Here is a 24,354-nt window from a genome sequence, read left to right on the forward strand (position 1 = left end):
AAATGTTAATTGTAATATAAATATAATAAAGATATTTTTCTAAAATAAATTTAGAAAAGAGAATAGTATTTTTATTTTAGAAGAAAAATGAATTTATGAAAAATTGATACCTTACTTCAATTAGTTAGGAAAAAATACAATTTTAGTATATTAAGTAGAAGTATATTATTATTATTATTATTATTATTAAAATGATTAAAAATATTTTCAATTGATAATTGATAAGTAGTATAATAATGTATTAAATATGGATTTTATATAATTATAATAAAGATATTTTTCTAAATTAGTATAATTATGCATTATTCATTAAATGCATTCATTTTGGAGGGAAAATGAATTCATGAGGAATTCACACCTCACTCTCATTAGTTGAGAAAAAAAATCCAATTTTAATATATTAAGTAGATTATATAAATAGAAATACTTGCTAAGTATATATAAAAGAGGAGATATATAATTATATATAATATAATTACTATATATGTAACAGATACAAATTGTTATAATTATAGAGACTGAGACTTACTATAATTATATTAAATTTAATTATGAATGTAAATAAATAAAAGTGATAATAATTAATATTATTTTTTTTACATTTAATATTTACCGTAAATATAAAAAATATTGAAAAGAAAAGTAGATACTGACTTTATTTTATTTTATTTTACGTCATAGATTTCTTTACTAAAATTAATGGAAGAAAAAAAATCTTTATGATTATATATCAATCTCAATCACAATAAATAAGATGAATCGGTTGAACAACTAACAAATTTAATAGGTAAATGTTATTTTCTATTTATGGAAAAAATGAGGTAACATGCATGCGTATATTAATATAGGAAGAATAATGAATAAAAAATAGAATTATATCAATATAATTAAAATCAATATAATTAAAATAGTTAAAAATATTTCTGATTGATAATTAGGTTAATAATGCATTAATTATTGATTTTATATAATTATAATAGAGATATTTTTTTAAATTAGTATAATTATGAATTATTCATTAAATGCTAAGTATAATATTGTTATATAATTATAATTAAGATAATTTTTTGAAATAAATTTAAAAGAGATTAGTATAATTATAATAAAGAGATTATCTTAAATTAGTATAATTATGTATCATTCGTTAAATACTAATTATAATATAATTATATCAATTAAAGATAATTTTTAAAAATAAATTTAAAAGAGAGAAATAGTACAATTATTTTGGAGGGAAAATTGATTCACGAGAAAATGATACCTCACCATCATAAGTTGGGGAAAAACACAGTTTTAGTATATTAAGTAGATTGGTAGAAATTATAATAAATTACATAACATTTAAAAAAAATAAAATGAATAAGAAGAAAATAAAAATAAATAGAATAGATAGAAGACTACAATAAAATAAATTGAATGTGAGATTTTTTTGTACATTTCATATCACATTCGTTTAAATAATAATAATAAATAAAAATACGTCAACTTGATATCTAAGAAAAAATGATGAGATAAAATCATAATACAGTTCTAAAGTAAAAGCTTAAATTAGAACATAATATCATTACACAACACATATTGAAAGTAATTTCACATTACAATATACCACAAATAGGTAAATGGCTTAAATTTAAATACGAAACATTTTTTATTTATGCATACATGATAACACCATGGTCTATAAATACTTCATAGATAACATATCTTATATAACTCCGAATGATGAGCACGAAAGTTGGAGAGTGTGGTAGTTTGTATCCACGATAGTTGCCTTCTTGCAATAACGCCTCATAGGAAGAAAAAGAATTGTTGTAAAAGCTATCAAATAAAAGAGTAATTGATAAACGAATGATATTTTCTTTTAACATACATGATCTTTTATAGTGGTAAAATAAAAATGGAAGGAATTAAATCTTACATTTTTATATTAGGAATAGAATTTGATATTTATTCTAATAAAATTATTATTATTATCAATATAAATGGGTTAACAACTTGCCACTAATAAAATCATTGCATAATGAATAAGAATTAGAAGGATATTAATATAATTAAAATGAATATAAGTAAAGTGTTTAAAAATATTTTCGATTGACAATTAGTTTAATAATGTATTAAATATTAATTTTATATAATTATAATAAAGATATTTTTCTAAATTAATATAATTATGCATTATTCATTAAAATAATTAAAAATATTTTTTATTAATAATTGATAAGTAGTTTAATAATGCATTAAATATTAATTTTATATAATTATAATAAATATATTTTTCTAAATTAGTATAATTATGTGTTATTCATTAAATGCATTTATTTTGGAGGGAAAATGAGTTCACGAAAAAGTGACACCTCACTTTCATTAGTTGGGGGAAAACCCAGTTTTAGTATATTAAGTAGATAATATGACTAACGTTGTTATCTATTAAAATTTACCAATATATTTTATTTATTCTTGAGTTGAAGTAGCTATATTTGTATTTAAAAATATTTTCATATTTTTTGTTAGTTTAAACACATATTAAAATAGTTAAAGATAAGATAAATGTATAATTAAATGTACAATATCTTGTCACAACTTTGACAAATTTATTGGTCCAAAATAATTTACAATGTCTTTTCCTATTTTCCTATTTTAAGATAGATAATAAAAATTTTACTAAAAAAATATAGGATACAATTCATATTTACTCTTTTATACATAAATTTCATTATATATAATTATTCATGATTCTTATAAAAAGAAAGGTAAGCCAAAAAAAGGAGAAGACACACAACAATCTTCATGGACGTTATTTTATCACTTAATTTTTGAATTAAAAATAAAATTAAACATGTAAAAAATATAATTTAAATATTGAAAAGACTCAACATATGTAGAATTATGATAAATTAACTTGTATGGAATAAAAAAATATAATTTACAATAAAAATTATAAAAATCTTAAATAAATAGAAAATAAATAGAAGAGATGCAGTATAATGATGAATAATAATATTTTATAGTTTATAAAAAAATCAAAAAGTATAAATCATGCATCATAGGAGGAAAAAAAATATTACCAAATGGAAGAATAATTAGTAAAATATGAGATTGTTTTCAAGCATATATGACTTTTTAACTGTGAATAAGTTATAAAATATAGAAATAAGTAAAATAAAAAAAATGAATGAAATTAAAATTTTTAGTCCTACTACACACATATAAGCTTTTTTGACAAACAAGTCCAACTAAATTAACTCTAATCCAACAAAATCCACTTACATAATGTGCGCGTAAAATTACGCTGTTTTTCTTCGTGTTTATTCTTCTTCTTTGCGTTCTTCCTCCGACGTTTGTATCCCGCGTTCCTCCTCCTCCTCCTTCTTCTTCTCCTTTTTCTCCTCCTCATTTTTCTTCGCGTTCTTTCTTCTTCTTTGCATGTTTCATCCTCACCATCGTTCTTTTTATTGCTGGTGTTGTTGCTGCATTTTTTCTCCTCCTCTTTCTATTGATTTTGCATGTATTTTTGTTTTTTTTTTTGTTTGATTTTTTCCTACAAAAAAGAATTATGATAAAATGAAATAAGAAGATGAAGAAGAAGAAGCAGAAGATGAGAAAAAAAAAGAGTTTTGAATTGTACAGAATTTATTATAATAAAAATACACCGAAATTTCTTAACAATAATAAAAATACACCGAAATTTCTTAACAATAGGACATAAATTTTTTAGTTTTTACACCAAAATTTTACTACAAATGCACAAAAATATGTTCTTTAATGTTGCGTTTCTTTCCTTTTTCTCTCTTTTTTTTTTATTTTCTTATTTCTTTCTTTCTTTTAGGTGAATGAATGTAAGTTCATCATCTTCTAAGTAATTTTGCAGCATTATGTATTTTTTCTTTTTCTTTATTTGATTTTTTTTGTTTTTATTCTTGTTAAAAGAGTAAAATAAGAAGAAACTTGAGAAGGGTAAAATAAAAAGAAAAAGATGAATAAAAAAAAGAGATGATGTTGAGGGAAAAGAATAAGAAGAAGCAGCATAAGATGAGGATGAGAAAGATGAAAAATTTTGAATTATATAGAACTAATCAGAATAAAAATACACAAAAATTTCTTAACAATGGCACATAAATTTTTTAGTTTTTATACAAAAATTTTGCTACAAATACACATAGATGTTTCTTTAATGCTGTATTTTTTTCTTTTTTTTTATTTTTTTTTCGTTTAATTGAATGAATGTAAGTTCATCCTCTTCTAGGTAATTTTGTAGCATTATGTTTTCTTCTTCTTCTTTGTTTTATTTTCTTATTTTTATTCTTGTTAAAAGAGTAAAACAAAAAAAACTTCATAAGACAAAACAAAAAGAAAAAGATAAATAAGAAAAAAAAAAGAAGATAATGATGATGATGAAAAAGAAGAAGAAGTAGCAAAAGATGAGAAGGAGGAAGAGGAAAAGTTTTGAATTATGCAAAACTTATCAGAATAAAAATACACCGAAATTTCTTAATAATAACACATAAATTTCTTAATTTTTACACTGAAATTTTGCTACAAATACACACAGATATTTTTTTAATGCTATATTTTTTTCTTCTTCTTCTTTTTTCTTATTTCTTTTAGTTAAATCAATGTAAGTTCTTTCTCTTCCAAGTAATTTTATAGTATTATGTGTTTCTTTTTCTTTTTTTGTTTGATTTTTTTTGTTTTTATTTTTGTTAAAAGAGTAAAATAAGAAGAAACTTGAGAAGGTAAAACAAGAATAAAAAGATGAATAAGAAAAAAAAGTAGATGATAATGAAGATGATGATGATGGAAAAGAAGAAGAAGAAGAAGCAGAAGATGATGAGGAGGAAGAGGAAGAGTTTTAAATTAGGTAAAACTTATCAGAATAAAAATACACTAAAATTTCTTAAAAATAACACATAAATTTCTTATTTTTACACCAAAATTTTGCTTACACACAAATATTTTCTTCAATGTTGTATTTTTTCTTATTTTTTTATTTTAGTTGAATGAATGTAAGTTCATCATCTTTCAAATAATTTTGCAGTATTATGTGTTTATTTTTTTCTTTGTTTGATTTTTTGTTTTTATTTTTGTTAAGAGAGTAAAACAAGAAAAAATTTGAGAAGGTAAAACAAGAAAGAAAAAGATGAATAAGAAAAAAAAAAGTAAATGATGATGAAAAAGAAGAAGAAGAATAATAAGAAGAAGCAGCAGAAGATGAGAAGGAGGAAGAGGAAGATGACGAGTTTTGAATTATGTAAAACTTATCATAATAAAAATATACCGAAATTTCTTAACAATAGTACATAAATTTTTTAGTTTTTACACCGAAATTTTGCTACAAATACACATAAATGTTTCTTTAATGTTGTATTTTTTCATCTTTTTTTCTTTATTTCTTTCTTTCGTTTAGTTGAATGAATGTAAGTTTATCATCCTCTTTCAGGTAATTTTGTAGCATTATGTTTTCTTTTTTTTTTATTCTTGTTAAAAGAGTAAAACAACAAGAAACTTGAGAAGGTCAAACTTAAACAAGAAAGAAAAGATGAATAAGAAAAAAAGAAAAAGATGATAATGATGATGAAAAAGAAGAAAAAGAAATAGTAAAAGATGAGGAGGAGGAAGAGAAAGAGTTTTAAATTATGTAGAACTTATCTGAATAAAAATATACCGAAATTTCTTACCAACAACATATAAATTTTTTAAATTTTACACCGAAATTTTGCTTCAAATACATACAAATGTTTCTTTAATGCTGTATTTTTTTCTTTTTTTATTTATTTATTTCTTTTTTTAGTTGAATAAATGTAAATTTATCTTTTTTCAAGTAATTTTGCAGCATTATGTGTTTTTTTTTCTTCTTCTTTGTTTGATTTTTTTTTTTGTTTTATTCTTGTTAAGAGAGTAAAATAATAAGAATTTTGAAAAGGTAAAATAAGAAGAAAAATATGAATAAAAAAGAAGAAGATGGTGATGATGATGAAGAAGAAGAAGTAGCAAAAGATGAAGAGGAGGGTGAGGAAGAGTTTTGAATTATGCAAAACTTGTCAAAACAAAAATACACCAAAATTTCCTAACAAATACCACATAAATTTCTTAGTTTTCACACAGAAAATTTTGGTACAAATACACACAAATTACTTAATGATTGTGACACACAAACCTAGTTTGAAAACAACACACAAAAATGACTGAATTATCAATAAAAACACATCCAAATCAATTTAATCCAGCTGAGAAATTTGTCTTCTCAATTAGAGATATATTCGATTTCCATTTCTCCTCTCTGATACATGTAATCAATTGGCTCTTAATCTCATTTTTCTTCTTATTTGTGTTATGAATTTTCGTAGAAAAACCTACAAGTTTAGAATAATCTTTGTAGAGTTTTCAACTTCTTTCAACGTGTTAAAAGTCATCTCAACCTTTGGAATAAATTGTTCATCAATATTGCATAGAAACTAAAAATACACCAAAATTGGTTCAAAATAAACCATATTAGAAACTAAAATACACCGAACTATAAATGAAATAGATACATCAAAATAATAAAATTAGATTTAAAACTCGTACATTATATTCAAATTCAAACCATCAACCGTGCACAACAATTTTCACAAACATAAACAAAATGATTCAACTACAAAATCATAGACTACTAATAAACTATATTAACTAGATTCAAACCATACTTCACCACTTGATTCGATTCAAAACAATAATATAATTCGTCCTGGTTCAATTGAAAGTTTGAACCTATAAATGCACCGAAAAATTGTTCATCTCAACCTTTGGAATAAGTTGTTCATCAATATTGCACAGAAACTGAAAATACACCAAAATTGGTCCAAAATAAACCATATTAGAAACTAAAATACACCGAACTAGAAACGAAATAGATACATCAAAATAATAAAATTAGATTTAGAACTCATACATTATATTCAAATTCAAACAATCAATCATGCACAACAATTTTCACAAACATAAACAAAATGATTCAACTACAAAATCATAGACTACTAACAAACTATATTAACTAGATTCAAACCATACTTCACCACTTGATTCAATTCAAAACAATAATACAATTCGTCCTGGTTCAATTGAAAGTCTAAACCTATAAATGCACCGAAAAATTTTCAAAATACACCGAAAGAGTTCCAAAAAATACACTAATTTATAATTAAAATATACTGAAACGAGAACAGAACAGATTTATCACACTAATAATTCAGACTCATAACTCCTACATTACATTCAATTCAAACCATTAACCATGAACAACAATTTTCACAAACAAAAAACATTATTCACCTACAAAATCATAAGCTACTAACGAACAACATTAACTAGAAACGAACCACACCTCAACCACTTGATTCGATTCAAAACAATAATTCACTTCGCTCTGATTCAATTGACAGTCTGAACTTGAGTCATTCATTATTTTGGACAACGAAATAATTATTTAAACCTGATTTCACGGCTTGATTTCAAAAACTTTGATCCAAATCTTCAAATCAGGTAAAAGAATATTGAACTTGAACGAAGAAAACGTAGAGAACGAATAGAACATATAAAAGGAAGAAAAACGCAGAGATAAAACAGAATGTAGAGACACAGAAAACGTTGAAAAATTTTTAAAAAAGAAATGAGAACCGTATAAAAAAGGTAGTTATATATTCGCGCGTCGAGTAAAAAATTTACTAGAGATAGTGATGCATAGAGGTAAATTATGTCAAAACTACTTGTTTGGACTTATTTATTTAAATGACTTGTATGTAAAAATTAATTATAAATTTTTTAAATAAATTGACAAAATACTCACGACAATATAATTGATGATAGGCATATAATTATTAAACAATAAATTACAAGCAACTATTAATAGAAATATTAGATTTGATATTAAAATAAAAATATAAACAATTAATAAAAATTTAAATCTTAAAAACAAAATATTTAAAATAAAAAAAATAAAAAATTTTGATAAACAAAAACTCAAACATTATTATGATAATAAATTAAATCAAATAACATATAATTGAAATAATTAAATTAAATAATTAGTATAATAAATTAATTATAATTATCACGATTAATAAAGTAGGCCAAATAAATAAAACATATCTTATAAATATATCATGCAAAAAGTATAACGCTTTTGAAAATTATTAATAAAAATACATAAGACAAAAAAATTAAGGCAGATTAAAATAAAATGAATTTATTTATTTTAGTCAAATTAAATAATTAATATGATTAATTAGTTATATTTATCGTGATCAAATAAAATATTAAATATTTACTATTTATCCCAATCAAATTAAATAAATAATTAATTATTATATTTTTAAAAATCGTTAATCAAAATATATAAGGCTAAAATATTAATATAAATTAACACAAAATCAATTCATTTATTCTAATAAAATCAAATAATTAATATAATAGATTATTTATAATTAAATATGGTTTAAATAATTTAATATTTATCTCAATCTGTTACGGCTTGGCCCACACATAACATGGACCGACCCGAACGGTCGGGTGCGAGACGTTCAAATACCGACCCGGACACGCGCCCCGGACAGCTCACTACTACAGCTGTGAAGGGAAGCTTTGAGGAAGATGGGTTCTGTCCTTGTGGGATCCGCCTCTGACACGGTATATATGGGGAGGGTCATATCCCTCCCCCAAGGTACGTCACATACCATTCTCTCACTTTTCGCCTGCACACTTGACTGACTAGAGCGTCGGAGTGTCTTTGCAGGTGACACCCCCTCTCTCCATATAGAGAGCTCAGAAAGTCGGTTACTCCTCATTCTAGCACCAACGACCCGAAGCAGACGATCTCCCCTCTCATCGACCGAAGTACTAACCCGAACCGTCCGGTACCCGACCTACCGTACACAATCAATTCAAATAAACAATTAATTATAAAATTCTTAAAAATTATTAATCAAAATATATAAAATAAAAATATAAATTAAAATAAAATTAATTTATGTATTTCAGTCAAATAAAGTAATTAATGTAATTGATTAAATATAGTTAATAATTTAATATAGTCAACTAAAATATTAAATAATTTAATATTTATCTCAATTAAATTAAATAATTTAATCTCTCTCTCCATTATTTTAACCTAATTGAAAATAACATGCAACGAAATCATGAAATTTCTTTTCGCACCTATAGATTATTATTGCACAATGTGGGCGGCTATTAGAACTTAGAAGTCAACATAACAAAGGAAATATAGCATGTGTCGTCAACTTGGCCCCAAAACTTAGCAATGCATAATAGGCCACTCTTAATATGACCATGTTTTTTTGTGGCAACTGGTTAAGGGTATAGTCAATAATTTATACTTTAAATGACATAATCTCTTCGTACTCACTTAAGAAGTCGCAAATTTAAGTTTTTTTATCTTTAATAAAAAAAAATGGTTAATAGTATAACATCCCTTAAGCTTAAAGTAGAGTTAATTATTTGTAATTAAAAGGTGAGCACGGTTATTACTTATTAGGAAGTTGAAGTTTTACTGCGAGGGTAATACATATAATTTCCATACAAGAACAAATTTGAAATAAGAGGAGGAAACAAATGGCAGCTTTCATTATTTATACTGCTAATAACAATATATAGATGAATCTCATCATCATCCTAGTAATAACTATTAACTAACTATTCTTAGAGCTCTTGCTCTTATATAACTTTGACTATTTACGTTTTAATTTCATTGGACTTATTACAACTAACTTAATTCAAGTCTGCTCAACTCATTAGGAAGCGTAAAGATATTAATCATCGATAATATTTATTTGTTTTTAAATGTTCAAACTCATCATAATTAATCTTATTATTTAGTTAAATAAAAACAAGAAAAAATATATGAAACCAAGAGGTGATCAACAAAAAAGTAAACAACTTAATTAATTTATAATATTTGATATTAATTGTTTTTCATCCCAAATTAAAATTTTGAATAATACGTTAGAAAAATAGGGTGGGGATCACGTAACTTCCAACAATTCCGATTCTTAATATATAAAAAAATTTATAAAATATATAAAAGAACATCTATTTAGTATGAAAAAGAAACATTCTATACTTAATAGAAAAAACATCCTAATGCCTAGCATAAGCACCATTTACGTAGAAGTTTTGAATTCACCCATAGATATTAGACTAGTTTTTTACTGGTACCCTCTTGGTTCCTAGCATTGTTGTAAAAATAATTATAAGCATGTATGTTTTGGGGTTTTCCCCTGTAGGTGGTTAATATATAGAAAAAAACAAACACAAGAGAGATAGACAAAGTAATAAGGTGGGGTTGAGAATTATTGAGAGTCACAGAATAGAGAATTCCTTATTACAGGAATCATGTATAACAAGGACGATATACAGTTTAGCCTATCTAAGTAGCTATGTATGGAAACAAATGTCGTCACTGAAAAGGGTGGTCATCAGTCACATGTCAGCCAGCTATCTTCATTCTCTTCACAACCAGCAATCAAATATCATGCATCCTCTCCAATGAAAAAAAAAAAACTGGATAGTATTTAATGTAAAATCTCACCTTTCATGCACCCTATTCCTCCCATAATTTACCACATAACTAAACAATGGAACCATGAAGTATCATTTTTTGTTTTCTATAATTTTAGATTAAAAAAGAAGACCCCTTTTATTCAATTTTCTCTTATTTGAGAGAAACTCACACGTAAATACAACTATTGAATTGGTGTAAGAATTAGAGTAGCAATCATATAACAGTTTAATTATTATTTAATTGTTTATTATAAATAGTAAAATAATTTATATACAATTATGATAAAAACTCAGGTGCAGTCGACTTTATGTAAAAATAATAATTGAGAGCCATTCAATAAAAATTTAGTTAAATCAATTAAATTATTTAACGTAAAATTGATTATACCTGAATTTTCACCGTACTACTATGAGTGTTAGTTCCTAATTCCGTTTCAGTGGGAGACATAAATGGGAGTGAATACGGATCTTTAAGAAAAACATGCTAATTATTAATCAGCAAACTAGCAATAATGGACCACATCATTATAAATATCTTAGGTAAAGGACGATGATACATTTCCTTTTTTCAAAGGTTTTCTATATGATAATAATAATTTAATCAAAGAAATAATATAATTTCTTTTTTTTTTTCTTAGGCTTATTTGATATTACATACTAGGGGTGCACATAGGTCGGGTGAAGCCGGGTTTGATGTGATCCAGACCCGACCCGAAATATACACGGGGTCTATTTATTAGACCCAAATCCGACCTTAAACCCGATGAAACCAATACACTTTCGGGCCACAATTATACCGGGTGAAAATCGGGCTGTTAACATTACATTACATTACGTTGATATCTTCTTGTAAGCTAGCATGTAAAAATATCCAAATTTTCAAGACTCCAACCATTATTTAATATGGTAAAATTCACTTAGAAAAATATAACAAGAACCAACCCTTCTTTAAAATTAAAACATAACCACAATCAATACTAAAGCAAAACCACAATCAATACTAATATTGTCTAATAATACCAAATATTTAAATCAATACAAATAACACAATATTATGCATTAGTCTAAAGTCTTATGCATTCTAAATATAAAACCTTAACTTATAGTCTTATAATGACTAATAACACAAAATATTAAGGTTTACAATACTTAAATTCCACATAAGAATAGTCATGATCCATCACTAATAACACAAAATATTAATTGTGTATGATGACCGGGTCATCAGACCGACTTCGGGTGACCCGAACTACGACCCGAACCCGACCCGAAATAATGACCGGGTCTATTTTTAAGACCCTTATCCGGTCCTAAACCCAATAAAATCCCACTAAATTAACCCCTAAAGTGTTTGGGACCAGGCCGGGTCTGTGCACCCCTATTTCATACATGATAAATCTAATATAAAAGAACTAACATAATGTTTACTGTTACACACATATATATGTACCTATGTACGTGTGTTGCAGAATTAAATTAATACCACAAACCATTTTTTAAATATTAAACTGTTATTAATTAATTATGTAAAATTTTCTTTTGAGAACTAAAGGACTAGTTTAACTTAAATCTTTTTTGCCCCAAAAAAACTTTTAATTTACTCGAGAACAAATTGAACTCCTTATATAGATTTTATGAATAGAACAAAGCGTTATAATGTTTCGTACTTAATATTTAAAAGTGTTTATACAGTAAATGATAAATAGGTTATTAATTTTTTATCTCTAAAATAATTAAGTTTTTAATTAATAAAAAATACAAAAACGTTTCACATTTTTTAAAATATCATACATTTAAATTTTTTTGGAATCGATTTATCTTTATATATTTTAGATGAAATGATTTAAGATTGCGTTTTTAAAAACAAAACAAGACAATATAACGAGAATAAAACACAAATGACATAAATATAAAAATGAGCATTCTTGTCGTTTGTTTAATAATAAATTATAACAAATTATAAAAGTTTAATTTATTCATCCAAAAATAATAAAAAAATAAGTTGTATTTTTTGTTAGTGTATTACTTAGATTATTTTTTACTAGTTTAATATTTATGATAATTAACTATAGTAAGAGTACATAAAAAGTACATAAAATTAATCATAATATATTTTTTTAATTTTCTATTTTTATTTATTTGAGAATTTCGTATTTTAGAAAATCGTTTTCGTTCTTTTAATTAATAAAAAACTCATGTATATTTTCGAATTAAAAAATTAAAGATTTATTTATTTATTTTTTTTTCAAACTCAATTATTGTCATACGTTGTATCCGTAAAAAAAAAAATCTCCCGGCTAATGAAGGGAGAATCAAGTAAATAGAGTATGAATTTATTCGAGTTTGGGAAGTAGCAAATGGAGATGCCGTATGTCTCTATCAATTTTAGTCGTTGATAGTGGTGGGTGCTACTGCTACATGACAACGCCAACGCTTTTTGCTTTTCCGTCTTTGCCCCTCAAACCTCTGAATTTCAGAAAGATCTGCTTTTGGTCTTTGCAGGCAAGTAAGTACAGTGCCGTGAGTAATTGCATGACTCTTTCATGAAGTAGCTACCTCTGACCCAAAAACCTAAACACTCTTCAATTCATTCATTCACTCACTCGCATTCCGCAGATGAATTCTTTGCTTCTTGGTTCTTTTCCTAATAAAGCTTCACTAGTTGCGCCTGGTATGCTATGCTATGTGTATTGTTGTTTTGTAACTAAAAATGTCAACGGAATCTGCAAATGAGATGTATTCGAATCTAGTAGCTTCTTCTGTTCTTTTTCGTTTTTCTTTTCCAGTAATTGGAGGATGAAAAATTATATTCATTTACTGTGAAGTGTGTACATAAATAGTTTTCGCTATTCCTTCTTTAATTTTTTTTTAATTAAATTTTCAGGTGGAAGTTGTGAGAGGAGTAAGATTTGGACAAATAATTGTTTGACTAGTATGTTCAGTATCTCATATAGACCCATACCTATACTTCTCTCTAGCTTAATTGTTTATTATTTTTTTGTTTCAGTAAACTTGATAATCATGAATGGAAAAAGAAAAATGGAACCATTTATGAATATATAAATCTTCAGTTGTCATGATTTAATGACTATTAGCAGTTTAGCAATACTCTTTTTAAGTTTACTTGTGGTATGACACTGTGGCTATGATACTGATATCAGTTAGTTGAGTAATTAACTCTCTTCACAGGGTCCTAGCTGTTCCCTTTGACAATAATTATGAAATTCTTGCTTAGGAGATTCTTTCTTATGTTTTATTTTACAAGAAATAATTTATATTTGGAGGTGTTCTTTGCTGTCTCTGCTACTAACATCCACCAGTTGGTACTCTAGGTTCTTATGCACCAACAACAGCTTCATGGCCCAAAAGGAAGATCAAAAAAGAATATAACTTTTTGAGGTTTAAGCAGTCAAGTTTAGTATTTCGTTGTGAAGGCATTGAGGGAGGGCCTACATGCCAAGAATGTAACAGAAAACATATTGTGAAAGCGACCTCTGGGCAATCTTTTGAATCTGAACCTCCAGCTTTTGATTCAAAAAGAATTTTGACCTCTGTTAAAAATTCATTGGATGCTTTCTATAGGTTTTCCAGGCCACACACAGTTATTGGCACCGTAAGTTGAACCTCTTATAGAATTTATCTTTAAGATAGTACATGGATGGTATGGTTAATACCTTAATTTATTTGTTTGAACCGGTTTTTTGGATTATTGTAATATTCTGATCATTTTAAAACTGATCACTTTATCTCTGTTTGCATAGGCATTGAGCATAGTTTCTGTGTCTCTCCTAGCAGTGCAGAAATCATCAGACATATCTCCTCTATTTTTTACTGGTGTGTTGGAGGTGAGCCACTGAAGTGTGTTGTTTCTCTTAAATGGCTAAGAGTTTCTGTTATTTCCTTCTAGTCTAGTAATGCATTTTAGAGTTTTCATCGTTTCAGGCTGTGGTAGCTGCCTTGTTTATGAATATTTATATTGTCGGATTGAATCAATTGTCGGATATTGAAATAGACAAGGTATGGATCTTGCTAATAGAAATAAAAATCTTGGTGACTAATAAATGCTTTTCTTTTGTACTTGGCTTCTGAATTATTCAAGTAGAATTGCTATGTGATTTATCAGTTAACTCACCAAAGTAGGATAGTCAAAAGCCTATATATTGGGTGTGAACAGTTGTTCCTGCAACTTGAGCACGGAACAGTTAATATGATTTTGACCACCATATTCTGGTTTAGATATTATTGTAACTTTGATGTGGTTATAAGTTATAACAACACAACTTTTTATAGCTGTCAAACTTTTCCAGAGAAATTCCACGTGGGTTGTATTATTATTGATCTGTATATCTTATTGCAGATAAACAAGCCATATCTTCCATTGGCATCCGGTGAATATTCCGTTGGAACTGGTGTCACAATTGTTGCATCATTTTCATTTCTGGTACCATATAGATTCAATACTTTTTCCAAGACAAGCTTTACTGAAATGGTGGAAAGGGGCTTACCGTTTTGTTCTCTTTTACAGAGTTTTTGGCTTGGTTGGATTGTTGGTTCATGGCCATTGTTTTGGGCTCTTTTCATCAGTTTTGTGCTTGGGACTGCTTATTCAATTGATGTGAGAGTTTCTTTTTCTTTTCTTTTTTTTTAAAGACCTCATTTTCCCCACAATATATTATTTTGAATGGTCATCATACAATGTCTTCATTTTAAGAGTCTACATGTTCAGCATATTACTTGCATTATCAAATTTTGAAGCCATAAATGTCAAACAATATCCACTTGTCTTGATTTTTCTTTAATAAGAAAAGAATGTGTTAGTTGCAAGTTGGATTTAAGAGTTAAAAAGTATAAATAAGGATCCTCGCCAATAAATCCTGATTTTGGAAAAAATTCTTGTGCGACATCACTAATCTGTTTTTAGCATTGTTTTCCAAATTTTCAGGTGCCACTCTTGAGATGGAAGAGATTTGCAGTGCTTGCTGCAATGTGTATTCTAGCTGTCCGCGCAGTAATTGTTCAACTTGCTTTTTTCCTTCACATGCAGGTTTTGTTCCAGTAGCCTTTCTACACGACAGCAACAAGTCATTATCTAAAGTTTTCGGGGTTGGCTTAGTTGAATTCATGACATATTATAGTATATGAATCACACGCAACATGGAAAACATATTTTTGCTAGCTAGTACTAGGGAGTTTGATTCATTTGTCTCACTTTTCAATCCAGTAAGTGAATCTTCCCCAAGAAGTCTGATGGTTTTGGTTGCTAATTCATGTGACATTGTCTAGACCCATGTGTACAAGAGGCCAGTTGTGTTTTCAAGACCACTGATTTTTGCTACAGCATTCATGAGTTTCTTCTCCGTGGTTATAGCATTGTTCAAGGTTCGAGCCTCTAATTTCTTAGAATTTGGATTTATTTAACATAAGATGTGTGTGTAATGCAAATACTGCATTTCATGTAGGATATACCTGACATAGAAGGAGATAGAATATTCGGCATCCAGTCGTTTTCAGTACGTTTAGGTCAGCAGCGGGTATGCTCTTCAAATTGCACATTTCAGCCAACTTGGTTATGCTCTACTCTATTCCTTGGTTGTCACTAACTAATCTTTTGCAGGTATTTTGGATTTGTGTTTCACTCCTTGAAGTTGCTTACGGAGTTGCTCTCATGGTGGGAGCAGCTTCTCCTTGCCTTTGGAGCAAAATTATCACGGTAAGATGCTTGTTATATGTATAGTCTACAGTATCGATGTGCTATATTCTGGGAACTGAGACTTTGGTTTTGAACAAGTGTAGACTCCAGTGGGTTACAGACTTGCAGTAGATATATAGTTTACCTCATTCTATGGCTACCTTTTTACTATGGTTGTTAGTTCTTAACAGTTTTTTCCCCACTCATGTCTCCCTCAAATATAAGAGCTTATTCACCGATTCATGTTTGGGAGAGTTCATGGGAGTGGACCAAACTCAAATTTTGCTTAATATTTATCAACTTCGATAAAATATCCAACCTTATATCATTTGATCTTGATATTTGTTGTAAAGTTAAAAGTGATCTTTAAAAGAGGCAAATTTTTAGGAGGAAAGTTGCATTTCACAGATTGGTTTTGATTGAATGTATCAGCAGTGTCTGAAATGTATTCTATGCCAATGTTTTAGGGCACGGGACATGCTGCTATGGCTTTAATTCTCTGGTTCCGTGCGAAATCTGTAGATTTCAAGAACAAAGCTTCCATAACATCCTTCTACATGTTTATCTGGAAGGTAATTTCAGCTGCCTTTTGTTTATCCTCTGTGGTTGTGGAGTTCATTTTGCATAATTGTTCAAAATCATATCTTTTGAATGAAACCTTTTTCAAGTTTTGAATTCTTAGCGAAACCCGTTTAAGTGCTATTGAAAGCACAAGACCGAGGTGGAACATGATGTGTTCTTTGTTGTTGCAGCTATTTTATGCAGAGTACTTGCTCATACCTTTAGTTAGATGAATATGGGGCGTCACCCAATCATAGCCGTGAAAATAGTTTTACAATTACATAGTGCTCACAGGCCATCATCATACATGAGAGATGAGCCTACAATTTTATTAAGTTTTAACTGGAATTGTAAATGAATTATGATTTGTTAACATCGATTTCTGTTTGGTACTCTCAGATTTCTCATTACATTTTATGGACCTGTTGCTTTTTCTTGGAATGTTTTATTATAATCTCATATTTTATTTCCTTTAATGTGGTATCATTATTCCTGTTTGCCTTTTGTTTTTCTTGATCGTCTTCGTGCAAATAAATTGATTAGTTGTCTGCTATTAGTTGAAATACCTAAGAAAAATAATTGGTGGATCTCATTCATTATCCTCCTAACTTCTGAAATATCCATTTGTTTATTTTAAGAAAAAATCAAATCTTTAATAGAAGTTTATGCCCCAAAATAATGATGATGGTAGATTCGTTCCCTGATGTGATTTTTGCTTCTTAGAATGGACGAGTCAAGCATATGCCAGTTATAATTAAATCTTTGAGGGATCTTATACATGAGGGAAATTGCAATTGAGGAATGTTGATTATAGCTCCTATATTGAAATTAAATTAACTTCCAATCCTTGCCATATTATTATGGATTAATTATTTTTTTGTCCTCCTTAATTTTATGTTTTGTGCAATTAATATTTAAATATTAAAAATATGTAGGTAACACTCGAGTTTTCAAAAGTATGTAAGCCAGCCCGAGTTTTTCAAAAGTATGAATAAATCGACTACGTTGACAACTTTTTTTTAATCACAACAAAATCTAAAGTGTTAAAGTTGTATATTTGGAAAAATTTAGATAATAATTTGCATATAACTCAAAGTCTAAGAAAGCATAGTACACTTATTTTAGATAATATGCAAATTTCGAAGTTTTTCAGCGATTACTTTACACACTTTTTAAAATTCATAAACTAAAGTTTATAAGTCAGTAAAGTAAAATTAATTGGATGTGAATATACAAAGATTAAAACTCAGGTGCAGTTAACTTAATATGAAGTTGATATGTCGTTAAGTAATTTGACAGGTTTGATGAAGTTTGATGAAATTGTCATCTAACAATCTTATATCATCTGAATTTTTGCCATATAAAAACCTCCCAAAAGTCAAAAAACGCATTTGATGATTTTTTTTTTTTGTCAAAAGGATTGGACGGCCCCAATTCTAGGCATTACACACTCATACAATCCACTCACACACACTACATGAGATACACACAAATGGTTCAATATTCTTCCACGAGAATTTGAACCCGGTGCAGCTCTATAGGAAGCAAACAAAGAACTTTTGATGATCTTAAGTTCTTAACCCATCCAGGGCCCAGGTACCATTTTATTTTAAAAAAAAAAGAACTTTTGTAGACAACCCAGCATCAATTAAAACGGCCCAAAACAAACGACTGAATCATTCCGTTTTGCTTACAAAGCTACAGTAATTCCCTCTCGTCCCAAAAGAAAAAAAAAAAAAACACAAATAAATCTCGGACTTTTTGTTTTTGGACATTTTTGTCTCTGACTATTGAAAAATACTTTTAAGTTTCTGACTTTCACAAAATTTAGACAGATCAGTTCCTAACGAAGGTATTTGGAGGAGGGACTGGTCCGTCTAAGTTTTGTGAAAGTTAGAGATTTAAAAGTATTTTTCAATTGTCAGGACGAAAATGTCTGCAGTACAAAAGGTCAGCATCTATTTGTCCTTTTTTTCTAAAAAAAAAAGCTACAGTTATTCTCAAAACGACAACGTCCAACGACATAATAGAGAAATATAGGCGCCGTTTTCAGAACGCGAATAAACATAAACCCTACTTCTCCACTTCTCCATTTCTCCGAGTTCACTATTCTGTTTTCATTCGATTACTCTTCCAGCAATCGTTCTTCCTCCAATGGCATCTCCTCCTCCTTCTTCGTCGGAGGCCGCAGCTCCAACTCCAACTCCTTCTCCGTCGGCGGCCACAGCTCAAGCTCTCGGCGGCGAGCTAAGCAAAAAGTGAGTTCCCCAACTCGTTTCATCTCCAGCCGTCGCGGGAAATTTCATATAATTTTATTTGGTTGGCTTTGTTTTCAGTGCATTAAAGCGTGAACTGAAGATCAGACAGAAAGAAGAAGAGAGAAAGCGCAAGGAGGAAGAGAAGGCCAAAAAGGTAAATTAACCTCCTTCATTTCCATTTTCTTCTCTGCATTATGTAGCAATATGCAATTTTAACTTTATAAATTGATAACTGTAGGCAGCAGAAGCTCAAAATGCTCAAGCTAACAAGCCTGCATCTGCTGATGATGAAGATATGGACCCCACTGTAAGTTCCATTGCAGCACTGCAACGCTTTTCAATAGTGATTTGATTTTCTGAAATATTCCATATCTTTTTGGGTGCAGCAATACCTTGAGAACAGGCTCAAGTACCTTGCAGCTCAGAAGGCTGAAGGGACTAACCCATACCCGCACAAGTTCTCTGTGACCATGTCAATTAGTCAATACATTGACAAATATGAATCATTGGAAAAGGGGGAGCACCTTGAAGATGTCTCTGTCTCTTTGTCTGGTACTACCCCACCTTCTAATTCTTGGCATTGTGTTTTCCGTGGTTTGTTTTTGTCAATTATAACTTCTTAGTTTGTATGTTTGAATTCTAGGCCGGGTCATGGTTAAACGCCCATCGGGTTCCAAGCTTGTCTTCTATGACTTGCATGGTGGCGGCTTTAAGGTCCAGGTTATCGCTGATGCAAGGTACAAAATGTAACTGCTGTTTTTACCATTAGGGCCATTAGTTTCAAATTTAGAAAATAAATGTGAATCGAGAGGTAACATATGCTGTGTTCTGTTGTGTTGCTTGGTACTTTGGTGCTCGACCAACTTGAAAGCAGTTTGATTTTTGTGGTGACCAAGTTATTTATGTATTTTTTGTGCTTTTTTTCCTTTGTTGTATTTTTACTATATATTGTTTATGCCGTTTCTTTCTATTCTGGTTGTGCTTTCTTAATAGGACTAAACCCGTTTACATCTGTGGGATGCAGTAAATCTGACTTGGGTGAGGCCGGATTTTCCAAATTCCATTCTAATGTCAAACGTGGTGATATTGTTGGTGTTACTGGGTTTCCAGGTTTGAATGTTACAAACTTCCAGCTTGCTCAAATTTTCCACTTTCTGACTTATTATCCTTTTGGGTTGTCTTCGTATATAATTTATACTATCCATCATCAGATGCCATAAATTCTTGCATTGAGGAGAATGAGTTTTTTGCATATCCATAAATCTTGTTTTCCTTTGTTCACTTGTTCAGGGAAGAGTAAGAGGGGAGAGCTCAGTATTTTCCCCAAGACATTTGTAGTGCTGTCTCATTGTCTTCATATGATGCCAAGGCAAAAATCTGCTGCTGCTGCTGCAGATGCAAATTTGATGGTGACTATAATTTCTTTCGGTGTTTTATGCTGTTTAAAGTTTATTTCATAGATAATGACATTCTTATTTATTTGTTATATGCAGAAAGATCCATGGGTACCAGGAAAAACTAGGAATCCTGAAACATACATCTTGAAGGATCAGGTATTGCTAGCATGTAAAATAACTTGATAGTTTCTTCCACTGTTTTAGATTTATTTTCCTAATTTTACGAAATATTTTCGGTTAGTAGCTACTGTGAAAGTGTTAGTGTGCACCATTCCAGAATGAATTGAAATAGATGGATTCATGGCATTATCCATTCTCTTTTGTCATTGGCATCCATTTTTTTATTACCTGGCGTAAAAAGTTCTTGTTATTCATGTCACCATATCCATGTTTATTTTTCATGCATGTCACCAAGTCATACCACATAAACTTCTGCTCACTATTATACGAAGACCTACCCCTTTTCAGTTTTGCATGTATGATATCATTTTCAAATCCAACTATATTATTCTGACTTTTTCACCTAAATGAGTAAATATATCAATCATATTCTTAAATGAATTTGATAGAAATTTCAATATTACAACATGGGCCTCTGAAATTTGCTTAATTTCCCACTAAAATACGAATTGAAATCCCGAATTTCTACTTTTTCTTACTTTCATCAAGTTGAAACAAGAAGTTTTATCTCCTGTTTCTGTCTTTCTCTTAATTATGTCACTAGTGACTGATTAACCATAGTCCTCTTTTACAATAGAATATCCAATTTAATTATCTTCGTTTATTAGGAAACAAGATATCGTATGCGCCACTTGGATTTAATGCTGAATCCAGAGGTCCGAGAGATATTTAAGACCAGATCTAAAATCATAGCTTACATCAGGAGGTTCCTAGATAACCTTGATTTTTTGGAGGTTAGTTGTCTGGTTATTCTGAGGCCATCTGCACTTTTATTTTATTTTATTTATTTATTTTTTCCCATCCTTAACCTACACTTTTGGGCTACTATCAGGTTGAAACACCTATGATGAATATGATTGCTGGTGGAGCAGCAGCTCGTCCATTTGTCACTCATCACAATGAACTCAACATGAGATTATTCATGAGAATTGCTCCAGAACTTTATCTGAAGGAGCTGGTTGTTGGTGGCCTTGATCGTGTTTATGAAATTGGTAAACAGTTTAGAAATGAAGGTATAGATTTGACGCACAATCCAGAGTTCACTACATGTGAGTTTTATATGGCTTATATGGACTACAATGACGTAATGGGGATAACAGAGCAAATGTTGAGTGGTAAGATTTTAAGTTGTTAGCAGTTTTGGTTGCTATTATCGGTCTTATCTTATTTAAGTAATGTTTCATCCGAATGATGTGTAAAAAATTAAATAGGTATGGTCAAGGAACTTACAAAAGGAAGCTATAAAATCAAATATCATGCGAACGGGATTGATAAGGATCCTATTGAAATAGACTTCACTCCACCATTCAGGTCCGGTGTAAATTTGCTATTCATCAATGGCAGTGATTCTATCCATTTATATTTTGAGAATTTATTGATTTCCTTTCTCCTGTTATTACAGAAGGATTGATATGATTGAGGGACTGGAGAAGATGGCAGGCCTAAGTATTCCTAAGGACTTGGCTGGTGAGGAAGCTAATAAATATCTGAGGGATGCTTGCTTGCGGTATGACATTAAATGCCCTCCCCCGGAGACAACTGCTAGATTGTTGGATAAAGTAAGATATGTTCATTTCAGTTGTTCTTTTGGACTATAATATCCTTTTAAGTTTTTCCTATTTTACAAAAGTGGACTTGTAGCTTCATTTTTCCTAAAGATTTTCATGTCATATTGCAGCTCGTGGGTCACTTTTTGGAAGAAACGTGTGTCAATCCCACGTTCATCATAAATCATCCTGAGATCATGAGTCCCTTAGCAAAGTGGCACAGATCTAAACCAGGCCTGACCGAACGTTTTGAATTATTTGTGAACAAACATGAAGTAAGATTTCAACAATTATTACTTAGATGTAAATGAATGAATATATGCCCTTTTTTCAAAGTTTTTCTGTTTATTTCCAGCTCTGCAATGCATATACTGAGTTGAATGATCCTGTAGTACAACGTCAGAGATTTGCTGAACAATTGAAGGTAGGTTATGGTATATGATGCAATTATAATGTGCTGAAATGGTTCTCCACTCAAACTGTTCTCATAATTGTTTTTGCATACGAAAACCATATTCATTTTATGTGTGCCTCTTCTTTATTTCAGGATCGGCAATCCGGTGATGATGAAGCAATGGCCTTAGATGAAACCTTCTGTACGGCTCTCGAGTATGGTCTGCCTCCAACTGGTGGTTGGGGTTTGGGGATTGATCGACTCACCATGTTGTTGACTGACTCACAAAATATTAAGGTTCATTCAGTATCAAGATTACTGTTTTTTCGTTTCCTCCTTTTTGCATACACTTACCATCTTCATTCCTTTTGCTTCACAGGAAGTTCTTCTTTTCCCTGCCATGAAACCTCAAGATTAAACCCCATTTTCATGCTATGTAGGTTTCTCTTCTTTTCAATACAAACAAGAATAGTAACATCTTTGTTCAGATGTGTTGTACGAAGTTGTTTTGCATGCTATAATTCGTTTTGCATTTTTGAGACGTTGATAATTTTCCCTCAAATGATTTCAGGAACATGAGAAATTCAAATGATCAAGATGAAGAATTCATTTCTTATCTTTTTGACAATGCGCACATGCTTCTAGCTACACTTGATACTGTTTTAATTTCATTGCTAGCTTATTTGCTAGATTATTATGTTATATGGTCATTTACGTAGTTTGATTGGTCATAGTTACTGTCAGATTACATTGTTTAGAATTTTTTTTTAATTATTTAAGCAATTAGCTACCTATTTGTGCCCCTAATATGGATCGGTCCCCTAACTGTTATTTAAAAAGACCCCGTGGGGGGATCAAGAACATCTCTCTTCTCTCTATATATAATAGGAGAGCAGTACATGGTTCTTTGCTTGACAAGTGGAAGTTTGTGCAATCAACAAGTGGAGCTTTATATGGTAGATATGTGGCACAACAGAAAACAAAATAAAATAATTAAAAACTTACAATTCTGTGAACAATCCAAACTACAAACTATTGGGCGGGAATTATGATCAATTCGAATTTAAATACAAAACTTTTGATCGATTCGAATTTAAATTCAAGGAAATTTTTATGGTGTTTATGGAAGATTCTTTCAGCAGGTGAGGAAAGTGTTGGCAAAATGTGGAGACGAGGAGACATTCTGTTCAAAAACAGAGTATAGGAGTTATAGGGTAATAGAATTAGAGTAATTCTGAAAACATTATTATAATTATATTATTGGACTCTGTTAGTGTGAAGTTGCGACACTTTTTTTGGAAGTGTGTCAATGATATGGGTCTTTTTTTGGAAGTGTGTCAATGATATGGGTTTTTGGGTTTCGAAAAAAATTGAAAATTCAAAAATAATAACAGTAAAAATTGCATGGGCTGAAACGGGCATTACTTATAATAATAGCATTGGATATTGTATTAGGAGTAATAATAAGCATCTAAAACTTTAGTATTTTTTTATAAAAACACATTTTTAATTTTATTTTTATATTAAAATAAACATTTTTTTACTAACTAACTCATTAGTTTATATTTATTATATTATCATATACTATATGTATTTATCGAAAAATAATATTAATAAATATTATGTAATCTTAAAAAACATTATATTGTTATTAGTAAAAATATTTAATTTTTTTTATTTATACATATTTAATTATATTTATATTAATAATCATGACTAATAAAAAAATAATTAATTTAAATATAAGTGAGTCTAAAATTAAAATAATCAATAATAA

The 24,354-nt window shown here is 29.1% G+C and overlaps 2 protein-coding genes across 7 annotated transcripts; both read left to right on the top strand.

Annotated features, from left to right (window-relative positions):
- Positions 1-12,894: 12,894 nt before the first annotated feature.
- On the top strand, positions 12,895-17,277 carry HPT1 (homogentisate phytyltransferase 1). 5 transcript variants are annotated; one of them, XM_016345891.3, is made up of 13 exons: positions 12,895-13,222; positions 13,436-13,483; positions 13,884-14,164; positions 14,313-14,396; positions 14,494-14,568; positions 14,909-14,992; positions 15,077-15,166; positions 15,494-15,595; positions 15,835-15,930; positions 16,011-16,082; positions 16,166-16,261; positions 16,708-16,812; positions 16,993-17,277. In XM_016345891.3, exons 1-13 carry the CDS (start codon positions 13,168-13,170, stop codon positions 17,032-17,034), a joined length of 1,230 nt encoding a protein of 409 aa, XP_016201377.1. In that variant the 5' UTR covers positions 12,895-13,167; the 3' UTR covers positions 17,035-17,277. The 5 variants fall into 5 exon arrangements, with proteins under 5 accessions (XP_016201377.1, XP_020962561.1, XP_020962566.1 ...); XM_021106902.2 differs by having other exon boundaries at positions 12,901-13,057; positions 13,872-14,164; XM_021106907.2 differs by having other exon boundaries at positions 12,902-13,057.
- Positions 17,278-18,826: 1,549 nt separating this feature from the next.
- Positions 18,827-23,369, top strand: ATKRS-1 (lysyl-tRNA synthetase 1). 2 transcript variants are annotated; one of them, XR_015902630.1, is made up of 17 exons: positions 18,827-19,059; positions 19,138-19,213; positions 19,298-19,366; positions 19,446-19,611; positions 19,703-19,796; positions 20,084-20,169; positions 20,350-20,468; positions 20,553-20,612; positions 21,245-21,370; positions 21,469-21,751; positions 21,848-21,947; positions 22,039-22,195; positions 22,315-22,458; positions 22,539-22,607; positions 22,731-22,874; positions 22,957-23,048; positions 23,223-23,369. XR_015902630.1 is itself a non-coding variant. In XM_016345915.3 (17 exons), the coding sequence occupies exons 1-16, from the start codon at positions 18,956-18,958 to the stop codon at positions 22,993-22,995; spliced, it is 1,836 nt and encodes a 611-aa protein (XP_016201401.1). In that variant the 5' UTR covers positions 18,850-18,955; the 3' UTR covers positions 22,996-23,013; positions 23,149-23,369. The 2 variants fall into 2 exon arrangements, 1 of the variants encoding a protein (XP_016201401.1); XM_016345915.3 differs by having other exon boundaries at positions 18,850-19,059; positions 22,957-23,013; positions 23,149-23,369.
- The last annotated feature ends 985 nt before the right edge of the window (positions 23,370-24,354 follow it).

The sequence above is a fragment of the Arachis ipaensis genome, chromosome B1, assembly GCF_059453495.1.
Source record: "Arachis ipaensis isolate K30076 ecotype BB chromosome B1, ASM5945349v1, whole genome shotgun sequence".
Classification (NCBI taxonomy): Eukaryota; Viridiplantae; Streptophyta; class Magnoliopsida; order Fabales; family Fabaceae; genus Arachis; species Arachis ipaensis.